At 37.8% G+C, this 20,383-nt stretch overlaps 1 protein-coding gene across 5 annotated transcripts in view; it reads left to right on the top strand.

Annotated features, from left to right (window-relative positions):
* Positions 1-20,383, top strand: part of ARHGAP32 (Rho GTPase activating protein 32) — a 205,655-nt gene that overhangs the window by 108,149 nt on the left and 77,123 nt on the right. For all 5 annotated transcript variants that reach the window (XM_070782649.1, XM_070782652.1, XM_070782653.1 and 2 more), the window contains one exon: positions 11,252-11,338. In XM_070782649.1, coding sequence (XP_070638750.1) covers positions 11,252-11,338 — 87 coding nt within the window. The remainder of the gene's footprint in view (positions 1-11,251; positions 11,339-20,383) is intronic.

Here is a 20,383-nt window from a genome sequence, read left to right as displayed (position 1 = left end):
ATAAACAATACTTACTAGAAAGAGCTTGCTGCTACTGCTGCTGCTGCTAAGTCGCCTCAGCCGTGTCCAACTCTGTGTGACCCCGTAGACGGCAACCCACCAGGCTCCACCGTCCCTGGGATTCTCCAGGCAAGAACACTGGAGTGGGTTGCCAGTTCCTTCTCCAATGCATGAAAGTGAAAAGTGAAAGTGACGTTGCTCAGTCATGTCCAACTCTAGCGACCCCATGGACTGCAGCCTGCCAGGCTCCTCCGTCCATGGGATTTTCTAGGCAAAAGTACTGGAGTGGGGTGCCATTGCCTTCTCCCAGAAAGAGCTTATTATTTATTAATTAAAACTGCATGTCATTTTAAATTCTGTAAATTTATTATCTTTATTGCACTTCTCTTTGTGGATCAAGTCCTTTGTCCAAAAAACAAAAAAGATTTATTCACATTCACAAGCTGTTTTTCAGTAAGAAGGAAAAGCATCTCTTGCCACGTGTAGATACAGTTTATTCAGCTTTAGGCTGTTGAGGCATTAGGCTCTGCTGTGCTTGGTGTGACAGCGCCATCTAGTGTACAGGATATGTGTGGTTTTCATTCTCTTATTCAGTTATCTGGAGAAGGCGATGGCACCCCACTCGAGCACTCTTGCCTGGAAAATCCCATAGACGGAGGAGCCTGGTGGACTGCCGTCTATATGGGCTCGCACAGAGTCAGATATGACTGAAGCGACTTAGCAGCATTCAGTTATCTGAAAGTGTTAGTCACTCTGTCCTGTCTTGTGTCTTTGTGACCCCATAGACTGCAACCTGCCAGGCACCTCTGCGCATGAAATTGTGAACCTGTAAATTAATGTTTCTTTTTATTGGATTTCATATAAAGGATTAAGTTAAATTAACCCGAATGCAAGAGCTCAGATTTTGACTGAAATACAGCACAGAAAAAGTATGAATTTAATACTTGTCTCCTGAGGGTTCTCTGCTAAAGCTGCTATGCATGGGATTCAGAAATGCTACTGTGGTGTCATTCTTAAAATTAGGTTGTGCATTTTTTTTTTTCAGTTAACACTTTCTGTCAGCAGACTCATTTGTATCAGCAGACATGTTCTTGCCTTGATACTGAGAATGTGGGGAAAGGTCATAGAGTTTGATCCAACTGTAGAAATGTTGAGAAGTAAAAATATAAAATATAAACAAAAAAGCCCTGAATTTTTATTTTAAATGAAATAATTGGGATTATAATAAAAAAATACTAGCCAGTATTTATTGAATGCTTTCTGTGAACCAGATGTGATACTAAGTGTACTAAGTTATACTAAGTACTTTTGTATGTTGTTTCTGCAGTCAGTCCCGTAACAGCACTGTAGCACTGTAATGTTATTGACTCTTCAGAACAGTTTCAGTTGAGGAACCAGAGGTAGAAGGAGTGTAAGAACTTACCTAAGGTCACAGCTGCTAAGTGGTGGGGGTCTGTGTTTGAATCAAGGCTGTAGAGCTATTCTGAACATTCTTTTGTGAAAATACTAGAAAAGGATACACTGACAAAACTACTGTCTTAAGCAGGAATGAACCAGAATTTTGAAATAGCCGACACCTTCAGTGTATTTGAAGGTAAAAAAGTGTGATTGTTAATAGTGCGGTGTACCCTGTGTGCTGTTAAGTAAGTTCTTTAACTTCTCTGGGCCGGTTTCCTTTTTGTGAAATAGTGATAAACACATTTTCAAAAATATCAGAGTACTGTGATAGTTAAGTGAGGTGAAATTAATAAAGGTTAAAGAACTTTGGAGAATGGCAAATGTTGTAAGGAATGAACTTTGGTGAATCAGGCCATAATCTATGAAATGTAGAAAGAAATACTTTCCTGATGACCTGAGGGTAGTGGTATCAGGATTGAGGCAGTGGATAAAGAAAATCTTTGCAAATAGGAAGCGTTGCAACTATAAGGAATTTTGTGATAAACTACCCCTCACAAGAAAGACTGTACTGATTATATTCTTGGTGATCTAGTAATCAGTTTATTTAGATGTGATATTTCTTTTAATATAAAAACTAGCCTTACATAATAACAGATGCATTTTCTATAATTTTAGTTGATTTAAAAATTTAGCTCCATTTTCAGATAAAATTAAACCTATAGGTTAGAATATTGAAATTGTAATGTATTTATAAGGTTTATGGTTTAAAAATAAAGGAAACCAGAGAAAACACATCATTGTATTTTACCCTATAGAATAGTAACATTGAGGATCATATATATGGATTCCACATTTTCAGTTTCAGTATTTCAGTATCAGCTCAGTCGCTCACTTGTGTCTGCCTCTTTGTGACCCCATGGAGTGCAGCACTCCAAGCTTCCCTGTCCATCACCATCTCCCGGAACTTGCTTAAACTCGTGTCCATTGAGTTGGTGATGCCATCCAACCATCTCATCCTCTGTCGGCCCTTTCTCCTTCTGCCTTTGGTTTTTCCCAGCATCAGGGTCTTTTCCAAAGAGTCAGTTCTTTGCATTAGGTGGCCAAAAGATTGGAGCTTCAGCTTCAGCATCAGTCCTTCCAGTTAACATTCAAGGCTGATTTCCTTTAGGATGGACTGGTTGGATCTCCTTGCAGTCCCAAGGGACTCTGAAGAGTCTTCTCCAACACCACAATTCAAAAGCATCAGTTCTTCAGTGCTCAGCTTTCTTTATGGTATACTGATCTAATATTTAACAGTTTCAGTAGACTATTTTGGAAACAGATTGAGTTTTCTTCCTGGTTAAGAATTCTTCTAAATTTAGCCATTGACGTTTATAGAAACATGTACCAGCAAGAAGTTTTGGTACCTATCTGTGAGACTTTCAGACATTGATAAAAATGAAGTAAATCAGTGAAATGCTTATTTCCCCATCTTCTTAATACTACTTTCAATTTCAAGATTAGCTTGTAGATGTTTCCAGTTAAAATTTATCTTATTTAGAAGTTTATATTATTTGTATGTAACCATTTGAAACAAAGGCTGTGATAATTTTACTATTTCTATCCCTACCAGAAAGTCTTCTCCCTCAAACCAAAACATAAATTTCAACCCTACTTTTCTGCATATTCCATAGTAATACCTCCTGTTATGCCTGGAAATCTTTGTCATTTGAGGGGAAGATTTGAAATGAAGAGTTGACATAGTGAGTTATCAGTGCTGCCATCAACCAAGTCCTGGATTTTAACTGTATCTCATTTGAGATTGTCCAGTTTAGAAGTTAGGTATGTGAAACTGGTTGATATATAGATATGTTGGAGTCACATTACACACATGCAGTTCACTTCCAGGAGTTGGACTGAATATGCTTACAAAAGTCATATTGTTGAGTCTGAAACTGTGAAGAGTCTGAGATGTTTCTCTGCTTAGAGGCTAACATGCCAGCTTGTCAGGGTTACTCTCTCTCTGTAACAGGAACGTGAGGTCTCTGCATCAGAAATCGGACCTTTTATAACCTCACAGTGTAACTCGTGTTGGTTCTTTTTGCCTCAGTTCCCCATGAGGTGGTGCAGTGGGAACCAGATGTATACCACATGTGGACGTGGGTTTTTGTATCACGAGAGGCAGATTCTGACATTTTGAAACTTGGGGTTTCCGTAGGAAAGCTGGTACTTCTGTCCCTTTGCCTTTTTGGAGGTGGAGGGAGGGACTCCGCTCTGGAAAGTTAACGCACCCTCTCTGGGAGAAGCAGCAAAGATATCTCTTTTACAAACATCTGGACTTGGGAAGAGAGGAGACTTTCTCCAGAGCTCTGGCATTCGGGATTCCCATTCAGTCTTTCTTTAACCTCAGTGCTGAAGTCTCTTTGTTCAAAATGTTCTGACCATATAGAAATGTGAAAATACTCATGAAGCTTTGTTTCCCAACAAGTGTGTATTCTGGAGTGAGCACCTACTAGATGAAACTGTGATTCTGCTGTTCTGTCATTTAATCTTATTTCCATTTATTCTTCATGCTGGGAAGCTCTTGTTCAGCTGAGGGTGGTTCTGGTGTTTAAGGATTAGCACACCAGTTCCTTCTTCTGATACTCCCCTGAGGAAACAGTGTCCTTTTCCCGTTCTGGAAGGAAAAATTGACTCTTAAGTTTATTAAGATGCATGTAGTTCTCTAGCTTTCTCCTAAGAAATTTGAATTGAAATTTTGTCTCATTGATTTTAGCCTTATGTTCTGAAATTAGAACTTGCTTCACTTATTACCCACCTAACAAGTAATATAGAGTTACATCTCAAATAAAGACTTACTCTTCCACTTGGTGTTCTCAACTCAGTAGTTTTGAAGATGTATTTTCAGTGTTGAATATTAGGATGTTGATCATAGATGTGAGCAGACCACATGTGATAGAAATGATTTTTCACTTTTACATGTCTACTACAGTCTATGGAGGTGAGGAAAACTGTTTACAAACTGCACAGGTATGTCGTAGTGAAACTGCAGCCATAATAGCATTATAAAAGATGAATAAAAAGAAAAGAACTCTTTCTTTGCTCAATTTGCAATCTGTTGATTAAACTTTGATGAATGGTTTTTATGTGGGTGGGGTGATATATTTTTATACAACTTTACGCTGATTTCCGTTCTCCATGCAGAGAAAGGACTTTTTGAACATTTGAAGGCTTGCTGAATAGAGTTGTATTTTTAAAGATCCTAACAACACTAATTTCAGCTTGGTTTCCATGGTTATAGAAAAGTGAATATAGGAAAAATAACTCCAAAAATAGATTTGTAAGAAATCCAGAAGATGGGACTTGAAAATTCTGTGTTCTTTTTCTTATAGGCAAAGGATTGAGATATAGGCAAAGGATTGAGCTTAAATCAAAGGAAGTAAAAATAAATCATTATGTTCCTGCCATAAGTTTCTATAGGTAAATGTAGCCTCATCTTTCATGGTGTGTATACTCCAAGTATATGTGCTTCATGTACTGTGTAAAACATCCTGGTGTTCAGACTTGTGTAGCGGAAGTCTTAATGACTACAAACAGTTCATTCAGGATGATTTTACTGAATGCCTTGTCTGTGGCAGGTACTCTGAGTGTCACTGACAAAGTAGATAAGAGAGTCTTTCCTCAGGGGAAGTAAGCAATATACCAATAAAAGTAGTAAGATTGTTGGAGTTCTTATAAGGATTCAAAGGCAGGAGAGGTTATTTCCTGTGGCATTCAAGGAAGGCTTTGATGAAGACTGAACAGGTTTTGGATACGCACAGATAGAAGTGAAGAGCATTTAGACCAGGAGAAATACCACAGACCAAGGTCTCTGGAAGGAAAGGGGATGGACGGGTTAGAATGATGGTGGAAAACAAGGTTTAGAAAGTAATCTGGAGAAATGCCATCCTTCAAGGCTCATCTAAGGTGTTTGGATTTTGGCTTTAAAGTAGTTTCTTAGTAGGGACTGACAAAGTATTGAGGAATTTTGAGAAGAAGGTACCATGAGCAGTGTGTAGTAAGAAGTGGAAAGAAATCAGTTACAAGACCGCTCTGCTTATTCATCTAGTCTGTTTGTCTGGATCAGATGCAGGGAGGCCCAGAACTAGGGAAGCAGCAGTGAAGAGTGGGAGCAGGAGCAGGGTTGAGAGGCAAGTTTTGGGAGATAGGAGAGAATAATGAATTAAAGGTGTAGGTTAGATCTTGACCCTGGGAATATGAAAAGAAAGGACGTGTGCAGAGGAGGAGGTGATAGAGGGCTCTAGGGTAATTAGGGTGGTCAGCTGGGGGAGTAGTTATGTTACTCACTTTGGGAATTCAAGAGGAAGAAGAGACTATACAGGCAAAGAGAATGAATTCAGTTTTGAAAATAAGTGTTGTATTCCAGTGAGACTGTGTCTGCTTATTCAACCATTCATCAGATAGTTATTGATCCCCACTTAAATTCCAGATACTTTTCAAGATACTAGGGTAGGTAAACACCCATTTCATTTTTTTCATTATATATTCTATTTTTAAAAATCTGTCCATGTGTATTATAAATATTTTACCCCCATTTTGACTCATCTTTCACTTGGTTTGTTGTATCCCATTGTGATAACTATAAAAACTTGGACGGATAGTTGCTAATACCTACTTTTGTGAAGGGGTCTAAAGTCAGTGTTCTCCTATTCGTCCGTCTTCCTAATATCACTCCTCAGAGAATCTCCTTATGGCTTTTTCCTTCTGGAATTCCGATAATGTATTGTTTTGGTATTCTTTATGATGTCCTACAGGTCCCTTAGGTACTTTTCGTTTTCCTTCACCCTTTTTTTCTTTCTCTTCTTTGGACTGTATATCTGTGTGTGTGTGGGTGTGTGTGACCACACTGAGTGACTTGCAGAATCTTTGTTCCCTAACCAGGGATTGCAGTAGGGCCCTCGACAATGAAAGTGTGGAGTCCTAACCACTGGAGCCACAAGGGAGTTCCCTGGACTGTATATTTTTATTTACCCGTTCTTTAAGTAAGCTGATTCTTCTTCCTGCCCAAATCTGCTGTTGCTCTCTTTTAGTGAGGTTTTCATTTTAGGTAGTGATTTTGTCATCCCCCAAATCTGTGTTTGGCTCCCTTTTTTTTTCTTTCTTTTCATTGATATGCTCATTTTTTTCATACATTGTTTCCCTGCTTTCCTTTAGTTCTTTGTAGTTTCTTTAAGCTCTTTGGGTGTGTCTTATATCGTTTATTTAAAATCTACAAAATTGGGACTTCCTTGGAAGGCCAGTGGTTAGGACTTTGCACTTCCACTGCAGGGAGCACAGGCTCCAGAAGGGTTTTGTCAGGGAATTCCTTGAATGCCAGGAGCTAAAAATAAAAAGTAAAACAAACAGAAATCTACTTCTCCAGTCTTTGCACATTTCCTTTGTGTTGAGTGTCCATTCAGCATTTAACCAAGCTGCTCATACCTCCGCCTTAGCTAAAGATGAAGTAGAGGTTAAAGCTCAGGATCTTCGTGTGTCTTTGGTGTGCGTGTGTCTCACCCTGAACAGATTAATGAGTTTCTGCTGTTTCTAGAGTGGTGAGAAAGCTGGTTCTCACTCTGACAAGAGTTTTCCCTTGATTTTTCATGTTTCTGTGAAGGGCCTGGCGTTTGTAGCTGCCCACCGCACCGTTTTGTTGCTGCCATTTGACTATCCTGTTTTGCTTTTCCCCCATCTCCTTGCCTCAATCTGGAAATCTGCTCTCTCCTTCTATCTTCTTCCTTCCTCCTGCTTCTGTTTTGCTTAGGAAGGTTGATTTTGCTTCTATTCATAATTCTGTTACAGGTATTGACATTTAAAATTTTTTACCTCTCTGTTGTTTGAAAGCTGAAGAGGGTTTTTCTGTCCTTTTAGTGGTTATCATTTAAAATTTAACTTGAACACCTAATTTTTAGTCTAAAGTTTTATCAATCTCTTTACTCTTCTCTCAAGCAGTACCAGATAGAATGATTTAAGCAGAATTACTCTTTCTTGTCTTCCATGGTTGTGTTGTTTAGGATTTATAGTTGCATCTCTTTATCTCTTATAATTAATCACCATTTTTGTTACACGTTAAGATTTGTTTTGATGCAATACTTATTTGCTGAATTCTTTGCTCAGTATTTCTGCTTTTTACCTTATTCTTTATCCTGGAATGCCTTTTCATCTTTAAGGATACATTTTAGAAGTCTGTTGAAGATGTATTGATGGGAATTAATTGCTTTTATTCATCAGAAAATGCTTTTTTTCCCCCTCTTGTATATTTAGGTTTGAATAAAACTTAGGTTCATTTATTTTCTTTTCTCAAAACTGTTAAGTTAGTGTCAAACTTCTGCTGTCTGTTACTGTCGAGAATTTAGGTGTTGTTTGTTTACTTACATATTTACCCTTTCTGGTGTTGCTTATCCCCTTCTGAAGTTCTGGGTTTTTGTGTGGTGCTATTTCCCGTCAGTCTGAGGAAGTTCTATTAGCTTTTATTGTTGCACTAATCTGTTAGAGACAGAGTCTCTCAGCTGTTGTCATTTGTAAATGTGTTTATATTCCTAAAATCGCTAAAGCTTGTTTTTATGGGATACAGAATTGGCAGTCTTTTTCTTCCAGCACTTAAAGTTGTTTCTGTTTGTTTTCTGGGCTCTCTTACTTCTGGTGAGAATTCCCCTGTCATTTATTTATTTTCCTCTTAAAGTTATATGTTTTCTTGGGTTTTTTTTTTTGTCTGCTTTCAAGATTCTTGTCTTTATTTCGTTGTTCAAAAGTGTGATTATGATATGCCTTTTTGTGACTTTTGAAATTGATCCTACTTGAGGTTCACTGTTTCTTGAATTTGTTAGTTGATATCATTTACCAGTTTTAGAAAGTTCTAGTCTTTTGCCTCAGCAGATACTTCTCTCCCCCATTCAAATCCCGTTTCCTTCTGGCACACTGGTTGTACATGTTGCTTGTCTCTGAGATCTCAAGTGTACTGTTATTGATTGAGTGATCATTCTTTTTTTCCTCTCTGTCTCAGCTTGGATACATTCTGTTGATCTGTTTCCAAGTTCAATAATTCTTGCATCTACTGTATTCAGTGTGCTATTAATATCTGATATCATAGTTTTTATTTGTAGCATTTTCTTTTGAATATATTTGCAGATCAGTCTCTGCTAGAATTCTGTATATTCTTACTTTCTTACAGAGTATCTTTTCAAACTAAATTTTAGAATTTCTACCATAATTAATTTAAATTCTTTTTATTATTTCAATATCTGGAGCATTTCTGTGTCTGTCCCTTAGCTTATTTCCTCTGTTGACCATGGATCACAATTCCCTGCTTCCATGTATATTTTGTAATTTTTTAATGCCAAATATGTTATATAAGAGACAGTAGAGACTAAAATCAATAATTTTTACCTCCAGGAATGGGCTTATCCCTTCTTCCATTCTGTTAGATTGTTGTATTAGATTGTGTTAGTCATGTTTGAAGTGAGCAGAATCAAGCTGATCTGTGGTTGATATAGACCTTGTGGTGATGTTGTGTTCAGTCATTCAGTTGTGTCCAACGCTTTGTGACCCCGCGGATTGTAGCCTGCCATGCTTCTGTGTCCATGGGATTTCCCGGGCAATATTACTGGAGTGGGTTGGCATTTTCTCCTCCAGGGGATCTTCCCAATGCAGGGATCGAACCTGAGTCTCCTGCATCTCCTGCATTGGCAGGTGGGTTCTTTACCACTGAGCCGCCTGGGAAGCCTGCTATAGACCTGGCCTTTGGCAACTTTACTTTGCTTTTGTTTGTCATTACTTCTAAGTATTCTGAGTTCAGGAGGTTTTTTTTGTTTTGTTTTTCTTTAGCAGGGAAAATTGAAAATTGTTGAGGTCTGTTTGTGCTCTACTGTTAAGCCAGCAGTTTTTCTGAACTGAGGGAGAGCAGCCCCTCTGGTTGCTAGTTCTCTTTGCTCTCCAGCTTTCTCTGGCTCCCCTTGCCCTCATTCTAGTGTGTAGCTGCCTTATACTCTTACATGCAGCATTGCCCCAGTGGGGTTTCTCTCAGCTTTTCTCTGCCCCTCCCATCTCTACTTGTTAAATGTTCCGCGGGCCTCAGCTTTCCTGCCCTCTCTCCATCTCCAGTGCTCAGCTGTCTTGTGCTTGGGGAGGCTCTGCACACATCACACACGGGTTCATCTCTCTCAGTTCTCCTGCTCTCTCCCCCTGGCCCCACCTTTGGTGTGTTGATCTACTTGTTGATACCTGAACACCTGTGGGAGTCAGTTGCTGAGTGCCTAGGTCTGACTGTGTGCTGCACAGTGCTCTTTGGAATTTTAGTTCCTCACTCCAGTCCACAGGCAGTCATCTGAGGTTTGGTGGGTTTCTCCCTACCCTGTCTAAGGCAGGTTCCTTATCCTCCAGCATCCTTGCCGGGCATCCAGGCACATCCATAGGAATCTCTTCTATCTCAGGAAAGTCTTTTCATCACTGTTTGCACCTTAGCTTGGGTAGGTTTCTTTTCAATTTTTAAGGAACTCATTTTGTAGTTAATCTGGCTAGTTTGGGCTAGTGTGAGAATGATTGTTATCTTCCAGATTTCTCCTACTTAATACTAGGAGGTTGGTTTTTTTTTTTTTTTTTAAATACTTTCAATGATACTCCTTTCAAAAGTAGAGAATATATTCTTGTCAACTTTATTTTCTTATAATATTAACTCTAATGATAGGTAATGATTGCTAAGTGCTTACTGAGTGCCATGCACCTTGGTGAACACTTTAAATGTATTATCTCATTTAATATGCACAGACTTGAGAATGGGTGTTATTATATCATTCCCATTTTCCAGACGCGAGATTAGGTAGGTAGGTCAACATTATATAACCAGTTAGTGGCACTTTTGAACTCAGGGTTGTCTGTATCTGTATAGAGTTTGTATCTGTATCTGTATCTGGAGCTGAGTTTGCAAATTCACATCTCTAGATGGAACAGATGTGTGAGTGAATAAGTGAAGTGAGTACGGTGTGAAAAAATAACAAAGCAAGTAGCAAGATGAATGATAATTAACATTCCACCTAGATGTCGATGGAAAATAAATCAGTAATTGCTTCTGTGACAAAGACTCGGGGAGAATACAGGCCTCGTTCAAAGGGACGGTCACTTCGCAGCCCCAGCCAGTTGTTGCCCATGTGAGAATATGGGTCCAGTAGTTCAGAGGTTCAGATTTTCCAACAGGAGCCAGAGATTTGTAGTTTTTCATATGAAATCATTCAGTTTCTAAATGCTAGCTGTGGTCAAATAAAAATAAAATAAAATCCAGTGTGCAGACCTACGTGGTGAGTCTGAAATAGAACATGTCTGCAGGCCCAGCCTGTCCCCTGAGCAGCCCGTGTGCAGTCCCTGTAATGCACCCTTTGCTCTCTGAGACCTCTGGTCACACTGTCTTTTGGGGCCCACTTGAACTTCCTTTCATATTTGTGCTATACATCAAGGACATGAAAGCCTGATAGAATGAATGTACTGTTTTATTTTTTACTGCTGTTCTGTAGTTGTGCTAGTGTAGATATGTGCCACAAAGACAATTGTTAGGAACATTTTTATTTTTTTTAGGTTGTGTTTTATATTAGAGTATAGTTGATTTACATCTTACATTAGCTTTAGGCATACAGCAAAATGATTCTGCTTTGCATATTCATGTAGCTATTCTTTTTCAAGTAGAAACATTTTTTTTTAAATCCTGACTTCTTCATTTTATCTATCTGCTTTAAGCAATAAAGTTCTAATATAAGGCATATCTTACATTAAATTGATGTGAGGGCCCAAATATTACTGAATGCTGATTATATTCTTGCTTGTTAACCGTGACTTTCTTTCCCTCTAGCTTTCACTTTCAGAAGAACAGAATGAAGTAACAAAAAATGGCTGTGAATCTAAAGAGCTGGTCTACCTCGTGCACATTGCTTGTCAGGTAATTTTGTGGGTGGTTCTCCATTTCACATAAAATTTAATAGGAATTAAAGATAAGTGAATAACATTGAATAAATAAATGAATAAATATGAACAAATAACATGGACTGTGGTAACACAGGTATTTTATTTTATTCTTTCTTCCAGTCACATTGGCATTTCTGCATGTGCTCAGAGTTGAAACAATCAATAGAGTCCATTAAATAGATATTTATTTTACAAACTTGAAAATTCTTGTAAATTTTCTTGTAAAGGAAACATATCCTTTATCAATGATGAGATTAAATGGTTCGGCTACTGCTTGCATATTACAATTAAGAGAACAGATCAAATAGTGTTTGCCTCAGATGCTCATTTTTCTAACCAAGACTTTAAGTTCCAATGTGGTATAACAGTAGGATGTGTGTATGTTTTAGAAGTGTGCTCTTTCTTAACTCTAAGTGTTAGAACTTTTTTGAGGCTTATTAGTGTGACTTGCTCTTAATGAGATTTCAAATATGTCACTTATATCATCGATTATTTCCTCCATCAAGTAAGCAGTTCCTTGATTTATTCTTTGTTCATTGAGCCTTCTTGCCTGTCTTTGAATTAGTCATTGTAAAGTAAGTGTTTTTGAGGAAACCTTTCTTATGTACAAACTTTTCAGTTTCCTTTGACAGAGAGTAAGATAAGGAATTTACATGTTTTTTCCCAAAAAAGTGTTATTCATGTACCTGAAGTTAAAAATTAAATAATCTGGAAAATGGCTATTTCATATGGGAAATACTAAGTTCCTAGTCTTGATGTGACTTTAAGGGCAAACCTTTCAGAGTTAAGTTTATTTGTAGGTGAGAGAACATGAGATTAGAAATTGAACTTAGCTTGTATATATATGTTCTAAGTTATATACTGTTTATACATGTTTTATTATATGTCATCTTGGTTCCTTTGAGGAAGTGGGAAGCTCTGAATCCGTGTTTCATGCCATATTTCATAAAAATGCTTTTACTGAGTGAGTTAATTTTTACATGAAAATATCCAGTGCTTTTATGATGAACCATTAACAGGTGATTAGAAAGCATTTCTTTGTTATCTAGAGTACATGATTGGCATGTCAGTCATGAACTTCTTATCCCATCAAAAATCTACATCTTTTAGTGCCTTCTCTTCTTAGCAGTGATTTCCATTTGTTCTGACAGTGCAGATATTTTTATTCTTCCTCATAAGCAAAACATGTCAAAAATACCCATGCTGTCTGTAAAACATGACCTTCAAAAGGTAAGCGTGGCATTTTGGTACCATACATTAGAATGTGTAATCGTTACTTGATTATGCCTCCATGAAGTAGTGACCTAGATAGTTAGGCTTTTTCCTGGTTGTGAGTATCTTGTCAAGCTGCTTAAAAAATTTCAGACTACTTGTTGTGGTTTTGTTACATCAAGGTAGTAATTTACTGCATTGTAATAATGCTGTCGTGTTTCTCCTTTGCCTCCTCACTGGAAGTAATTGTTGATATGTTCTCATGGCTTGCCTTCTGTATTCTTGCCATATATGTCATCCTTAAACCATAATAGACCAAAGTCATTTTTTTATAGCCAAGATAGACTCAAAATCAAACCTTCTAATTTTGCAAATGAGGAAATTGAGGCCCAAATTATGAAAGTTGCTTTCCTAAGCTATATGAAATCTTAGCTGGAGCTCTTAAGGACTTCAGTTTCCTGATTGCTAGCTTTTCTTACATCTCCTATTTCGTATATTGGAAATATACAACAGATTTTAGAAATTGCATTATCTTCAAATGAAGTATGATTACCTCTACTCCTTGTAATCTATTCATTATAGAAGCTAATTGCATATTTCATATCTTTGCTAATTTCTAATTTTTAATAATGTGCACTTGAAATTTCTTTTTATTTAACCAAAATTCTTGGTCCGTCCTTTTTAACACACTTTCTTCCCCAGTTCTTTTTTCTTAGAAAGTGTCCAGTTAAACAGCTGAGATTTTTTCCCTTTCTGTAGCAATGGCAACCCACTCCAGTACTCTTGCCTGGAAAATCCCATGGACACAGGGGCCTGGTAGGCTGCAGTTCATGGGGTCGCTAGGAGTCGGACATGACTGAGCGACTTCACTTTCACTTTTCACTTTTATGCATTGGAGAAGGAAATGGCAACCCACTCCAGTGTTCTTGCCTGGAGAATCCCAGGGACAGGGGAGCCTGGTGGGCTGTCATCTATGGGGTCGCACAGAGTCAGACACGACTGAAGCGACTTAGCAGCAGCAGCAGCAGCAGGCTGTAGTACTGATTCTTCAGGTATTAACATTACATTTGAATCTTGTAAGGTTTTTTTGCCTCTGCCTCTTAAAGCTTTAATTTCTTTTTAAATTGTGAACCCAGAAATGTAAACCATGTGTTCCATACTGCATAGATCCAAATTCACTAGGCATTTTTTGATCACTTATATGTCTGGTACACAAATATTATGGCATACAGAGTATCATTTACTCTTAAAACAGCTCTGTGAGGCAAAGAGTCTGGTTTCCATCTTGCAGATGATGAATGTAAGACTAAAGAATGTCAATAACTTCCCCATGGTCATGAAATTAAAGACCAGGATTTGAACCTCACTCTTGTGGGTTTTTTCTGTTTTTTCATCATAATTCTAGTTTTATTTATACTTAGTTGGCCACTCTGAAATCTGCAGGCATATTCTAATGTTATTAAAGAAATATACCGAAGCTAATAATCTAGTTTATTTGCATGACTTCAGTAGACAGGACCTGGATAGCATTCATATATGTAAAGATATATCTTCTGTCTACCTACCTCTATAAAACTCTAAGTGGAAGCCTCTGAAAGTCCAGGTTAACTGGCTGCAACCCTAGGCCAATAGGCTGTATATGTTAGTCACTCAGTTGTGTCCAGCTATTTGTGATCCTATGGACTGTAGCCCACCAGGCTCCTTTGTCCATGGGGATTCTCCAAGAAAGAAAACTGGAGTGGGTTGCCATTTCCTCCTCTAAGGGATCTTCCCAACCTAGGGAAGGAACCTAGGGACCTAGGGAGTTCCTGCAGGAACTCTGGTCTCCTGCATCACAGGCAGATTCTTTACCATCTGAGCCACCAGGGAAGCCCAATAGACTGTATAATCTGGGCAATAAAAAGGGGACGACAGAAGATGAGATGGTTGGATGGCATCACTGACTCAATGGACATGAACTTGAGCAAGCTCCGGGAGTTAGTGATGGACGGGGAAGCCTGGCATGCTGTAATCCATGTGGTCGCAAAGAGTCAGACACAACTGAGCAACTGAGCTGAACTGATAAAAATATTTCCTAGCTGGTATACTGGGCCAAGAGCAGTTGGAGCAGATATGTGTCACTCAAATCTCATTCAGCCATATCCATGTGTCTCAGCAGAACATGGTTACGTGGACAAAGCGACTTTCTCAAATGCCTTGGAGACAGATCTACATAATGCCCTGTCTGAGTACTCGTTGCTCTCCCTCTCCTACTGATGGTTATTTAGAGTAAGTTGTCTTGACCAGAATAGCCATGTGCCTTATGTGTTCCTTCCTTCATCTTTTAATTCTTTTCTCCAAGGAAACAGACTCGGGGGGAAAGGTGTTATATGGAACAAACAGATGAGGTAGTGCGGATGAAGAAATACTCTTCCCAGTCTGTATCATGATATTGTTTTGAGTGGGAACATTTTCTTTTCTGCAAAGCATACTAATTTTTCCTCTATGTATTCCCTGCTTTTCAGGAAATATCATGTATTTAGTTTGAAATCAATGAAAATTAATAAAAATCCTAAGATTTTCAAGAACAGGTCAAGGTAGATACGGAAAAACCTTTAATGTCTCAACTGTTGAAACTTCAATAATTAGAAAAATAACAAAATTAGATAAACCTTGACACTAATTACATTAAGCCCCATTACATAGAATAAAGCATTTATAAGTGTAATGTCAGTGGTAGGGAATCTTAAAAGTGTTCTGTATTCTATTATTTTATTCATTAGCAAATAAGCAGATAGCAGTTTTTAAGTGTTAACTTTGAAATGACTCATTTAAACCTAGCGATTGTAAAAATTTATTCTGATATTTGCCCTAATGAAAATTTTGTCTGATCTTTCCCCCTCTAAGTATAGTTTTATTAGTTTAAGAAAAAATGTTTCTTAATATTTTATTGTCCCGTAGTAAGCTTTAGAGTAGTTGAAATGAATGGTTCTTATTGAAGTTGGATTTTATGAACTACCTTTGTATTTTAACCAGAATTCATCAATGTATAATAAGTCATTTTTCCTGAAGTGTTTTGTAAATATTTACAGTACCATGAAGCCTTTTTTAATGTCCCAGTTGATGGAACAAACAGTTGCTTGTAGGGGAATGCTTTTCTGCCTCAAAATATCTCCTGTACTCTGATGCTTGAAATTCCACCATCAGCAATGCATTCCTCAGTATTAAGTATCTCCTCCACTTGGTCCATTTAGCATATGCTGTTACTAAGGGGATGGAGTTGATTATTAATGTTTGAAGAGCACCTGTATATGGACACAGTGTATAAGCAGATGGCAAACTTCTTATTTAAGTATGAAAACTTTTCTATGAGATTTAGGTGTTACTATTCCCATTGTGTGCTTGGTCGCTCAGTCGTTTCCAACTCTTTGCAACCCCATGGACTGTAGCCTGCCAGGCTTCTGTCCACAGGGATTCTCTAGGCAGGAATACTCTAGTGGGTTGTCATGTCCTCCTCCAGGGGATCTTCCCAACTCAGGGATCAAACCCAGGTTTCCCGCATTACAGGTGGATTCCTTACCATCTGAGCCACCAGGGAAGCCCATTCCCATTGTATAGAAGAATAAACAGTCACTCGTAGGTGTCAAGGAACTTGTGTAAAGTCCCCTGTTAAGGATAAGGTCAAGCTGAGATTTAAATCAGGTCTTTCTTTTCACTGAACTTCATCATGCATACAATTAATTCATAGTATTAATTCTGTTGCATGATAAACTTTCCCATGATTAAGGGTCTTCAAAGACATGGGTGAAGAGTGTTCTTCTCAGAAAGAACTGCAAAAATATATTATAGATTTTGTTTAAAGGTCTGTATAGTTAAAGCTATGACTTTTCCATTAGGCATATACGGATGTGAGAGTTGGACCTTAAAGAAGGCTGAGCCTGAAGAATTAAACTGTGGTGCTGGAGAAGACTCTTGAGAGTCTCTTGGATAGCAAGGAGATCAAACCAATCAATCCTAAAGGAAATTAACCCTGAGTATTCACTGGAAGGACTGATGCTGAAGCTGAAGCTCTAATACTTTGGCCACCTGATGCAAAGAGCCAACTCTGGGAAAAATCCTGATGCTGGGAAAGACTGAGGGCAAGAGAAGGGGATGACAGAGGATGAGATGGTTGGATGACATCACTGACTCAATGGACATGAGTTTAGCAAACTCCAGGAGATAATGAAGGACAGGGAAGCCCGGCGAGCTACAGTTCACAGGGTCACAAAGGGTCAGACATGACTTAATGACTGTACAGCAACAACTCATTGCGTCTGTTATTACCAAGCTGTAGTCAAGCTGCTGTACCTTGTTGGGCCATTGTGATAGCAACTGCCAGAACGAGGTAAAATGCAAATTTAAGCATGTTACTCTCTTGGTTAAAACTCTGCCATAGATTTCCACTGAATTTAAAACTAAACCCAAACTACTCACCAAGGCCTGTGAGGGCCCTGCAGGATCTGGAGCTTGCCTGCTGTCTACATCGTGGGACAGTCTTCTCACTCCTGTGCTTTGGTCTCACTAGTTTTCAGTCAGTTAAGACCCTGAGTTTTTCCTCAGCAAGGCATTACCTTTGGTCAGCCCGTAAGTCCATTCACAACGCACGTGCTGTGCCTGGTGCCCGCGCAGCTCTCAGGAGGCCGTTTAGATGCCAGCTCCACAGAGGGGCTTTCCCTCCCCACCTTGACTGGAGCAGGTTCTTGCTTATTTCTTCATAGCACAGAATTATCATTATTTTATTTTTGTGTTTATTACTTAAGGGCTTCCCAGGTGGCTCAATGGTAAAGAATCTGTCTGCCAAGCAGGAGATGCAGGTTGGATCCCTGGGTTGGGAAGATCCCCTGGTAAAGGAAATGGCTACCTGCTCCAGTATTCTTGCCTGGAAAATCCTGTGGACAGAGGAGCCTGGAGGGCTATAGTTCATGAGATAGCAAAGGGTTGGACATGACGTAGCGACTAAACGACATAACAATTTATTAACTTAAAAGTAGGATTTTTTTCTTCTCATTTGAAATACATTCTAAGAAGTCAGAGGTTTGATGGTCCTTTCTCTGTTGCATTTAATACTTACTCCAGGGCTTGGTACTATGTAGATGTTCAGTAAATATCTGGTGAATGAATGAGAGAAAGAAAAATTTTGTCTTAGGAATTTGATCTTATATACACTGGGATTTTTCTTCTTTCTCATTCTTCTTTATCATCTTTGTTAAGAATTGTTGATTTTTGTTATCCTTGGAGAGTAATACTTACTGATATATTATTCAGGTTAGAAATTAGCTGCAAATTAAAATTTAGACATGAATAATGAATTTTTTTGTTTTGTTCTTTATAATAAATACTTGAATTTCTAAAATATTATGATCATTTACTTTATTCAGCCTATTTGGAAATTGCATGATTAAGCTTGTTTTTTTACATATAAAATTTAAAGTTCTTCTTCCATATCCACTAAAAAGATAGGTATTTTACTGATTTTAGAATTTTACTCAGTGACTTTAAAGCAACTTGAGAGGATTTGAAAATTATGTTTTAAGCTTTTCATTTCCTGCATGTAAATCTGTATTAAAGAGCAGACATTTTACTTGCACAGGAACAGTTTTTAAAAGTTGAAAGAAATCAGTTTATTGATATACGAGGAAAGCAATTTTGAAATCCAGTCCCCAGTCTTTACCTTTTGAGTCTCTGAAGGCTCTTGCCTTTATGTGGTTGCTTGTTGATATTTATTTCTTTGAGCAAGACTCTCCAGAGAGAAGAGAACATGATTACTTTTTATAAATTTAATAAACTTGATTTTTTTTTGGACTAATTTTAGGTTCATAGCAAAATTGAGCGGAAAATACAAGGTACCCACGTATCCCTTGTCCTCATACATGCACCTCCTTCTCCCCTGTGGACATTCTTCCACTAATGTGGTACATTGTTTCAACAGATGACCCTCCACGGACACACCATTGTCATAGGGGTTCACTCATGGTGTTCATTCTCTGGGTTTGGATAAATTTAAAACATGTATCCACCATTATAGTGTGCAGAATAGTTTCACTAGCCTTTGAATTCTCTGTGCTCTACCTATTCATCTCTCACTGCTCCCTAGCCCCTGGCAACCACCAATTTTTTTTTAATTGTCTCCATAGTTTTGTATTTTTTATGGTGTCCTATGGTTGGAATCATATAATATATTGCCTTTTCAGGATGGTAGATTCTTGCTTATTTCTTCATAGCACAGAATTATCATTATTTTATTTTTGTATTTAAGAGCTTAATTTTGCAACTTTTTGGGGGCTTCCCAGGTGGCTCAATGGTAAACTGTCTGCCATGCAGGAGACTTTGACAAAGTTCCATGTCTTACCTCATTTTAGTGCTGAGTCATAGTCCATTGTCTGGATGTACCAAAATTTATTTATCAGTTCACCAGCTAATGGACGTGTCGGTTGCATCCAGGCTTTGGCAATTTTTAATAAAGCTGCTGTAAACCTTTGTGTGTAGGTTTGTGTGTGGACATAACTTTTCAACTCATTTGGGTAAACACCACAGAGTGCAATTGCTGGATCCTTTGGTAAAACAGAGTATGAGTAATTTTGTAAGAAAGTGGTAAGTCTATGAAAGAAGCCGTACCATTTTGAATTCCTACCAGCAAGAAAGGAAATTCCTGTTATGTAATAGGAATTTATATAACATCGTTTGGTGTTATCAGTATTCTGGATTTTTGCTACTGTATTAGGTATGTACTGATATCTTCTTGTTTATATTTGCCTTGCCCTGATGACATATGATGTGGAGTGTCTTTTCATATGCTTATTTGCCATCTATATATCTTTCTGGTAAGGTGTCCATTTTTAAATCAGTTTTTTGTTTTCTTATTGTTGATTTTTAAGAGTTCTTTGCATATTTTGCTTAATAATCCCTTATCAATAGTATGTTTTTTGCCAGTAATTCTCCCACGTCTGTGGCTTTTCTTTTCATTCTTTTGACAGGGCAAAAAATTTTAATTTCAGTGAAGTCAAGCTTATCAGTTCTTTTTTTTTTCATGGATTTTACATTTGCTCTTATTTCTAAAGAAAGGCATCACCAAACCCAAGGTTGTCTATATTTGCTCCTATGCTCTATTCTAAGAGTTTCATGGTTTTGTATCTTATTAAGGTCTTTTTGAATTAGTTTTTGTCCATGTCTAGATTTATTTTTGTGTGTGTGGATGTTCAGTTGTTCCAGCATCATTTGTTGAAAATTTAAAACAAAACAAAATTGTCGTTTCTCCATTGTATTGCCTTTGCTTTTTTATAAACATCAGTTGACTGTATTTAAGTGAGTCTGTGTCTGGGTTTTCTGTTCTGTTTCATTTATGTGTATGTCTCTTCCTTTGCCAGTACCATATTGTTTTGATTATTGTAACTTTATGGTAAGTCTTGAAGTCCTCCATACATTAGTCCTCCAACTTTATTCTTCTTCAATATTGTGTTAGCTATTTTGAGTCTTTTGCCACTCTGCATACACTTTAGAATCAGTTGGTCAATATATGGAAAAATAACTTGTGGGGATTTTGTCTGGGGAAGCATTATGAATCTATAGATCAAGTTGGGAAGAATTAACATCTTGGCAATACTGAGTCTTCCTGTTCACGAACATGGTACATCTCTCCACATTTAGTCCTTTGACTTCTTTCACCAGAGTTTTGTAGTTTACCTCATGTAGATCTTCTATATATTTTTTTAGATTTATACCTAAGTATTTCATTTTGGGGGTGGTTATATAAATGGTACTGTGTTTTTAGTTTCAGACCCCACCTGTT

The sequence above is a fragment of the Bos indicus genome, chromosome 29, assembly GCF_029378745.1.
Source record: "Bos indicus isolate NIAB-ARS_2022 breed Sahiwal x Tharparkar chromosome 29, NIAB-ARS_B.indTharparkar_mat_pri_1.0, whole genome shotgun sequence".
In the NCBI taxonomy this organism is placed as follows: Eukaryota; Metazoa; Chordata; class Mammalia; order Artiodactyla; family Bovidae; genus Bos; species Bos indicus.
This window is presented reverse-complemented; position numbering and strand designations above follow the sequence as displayed.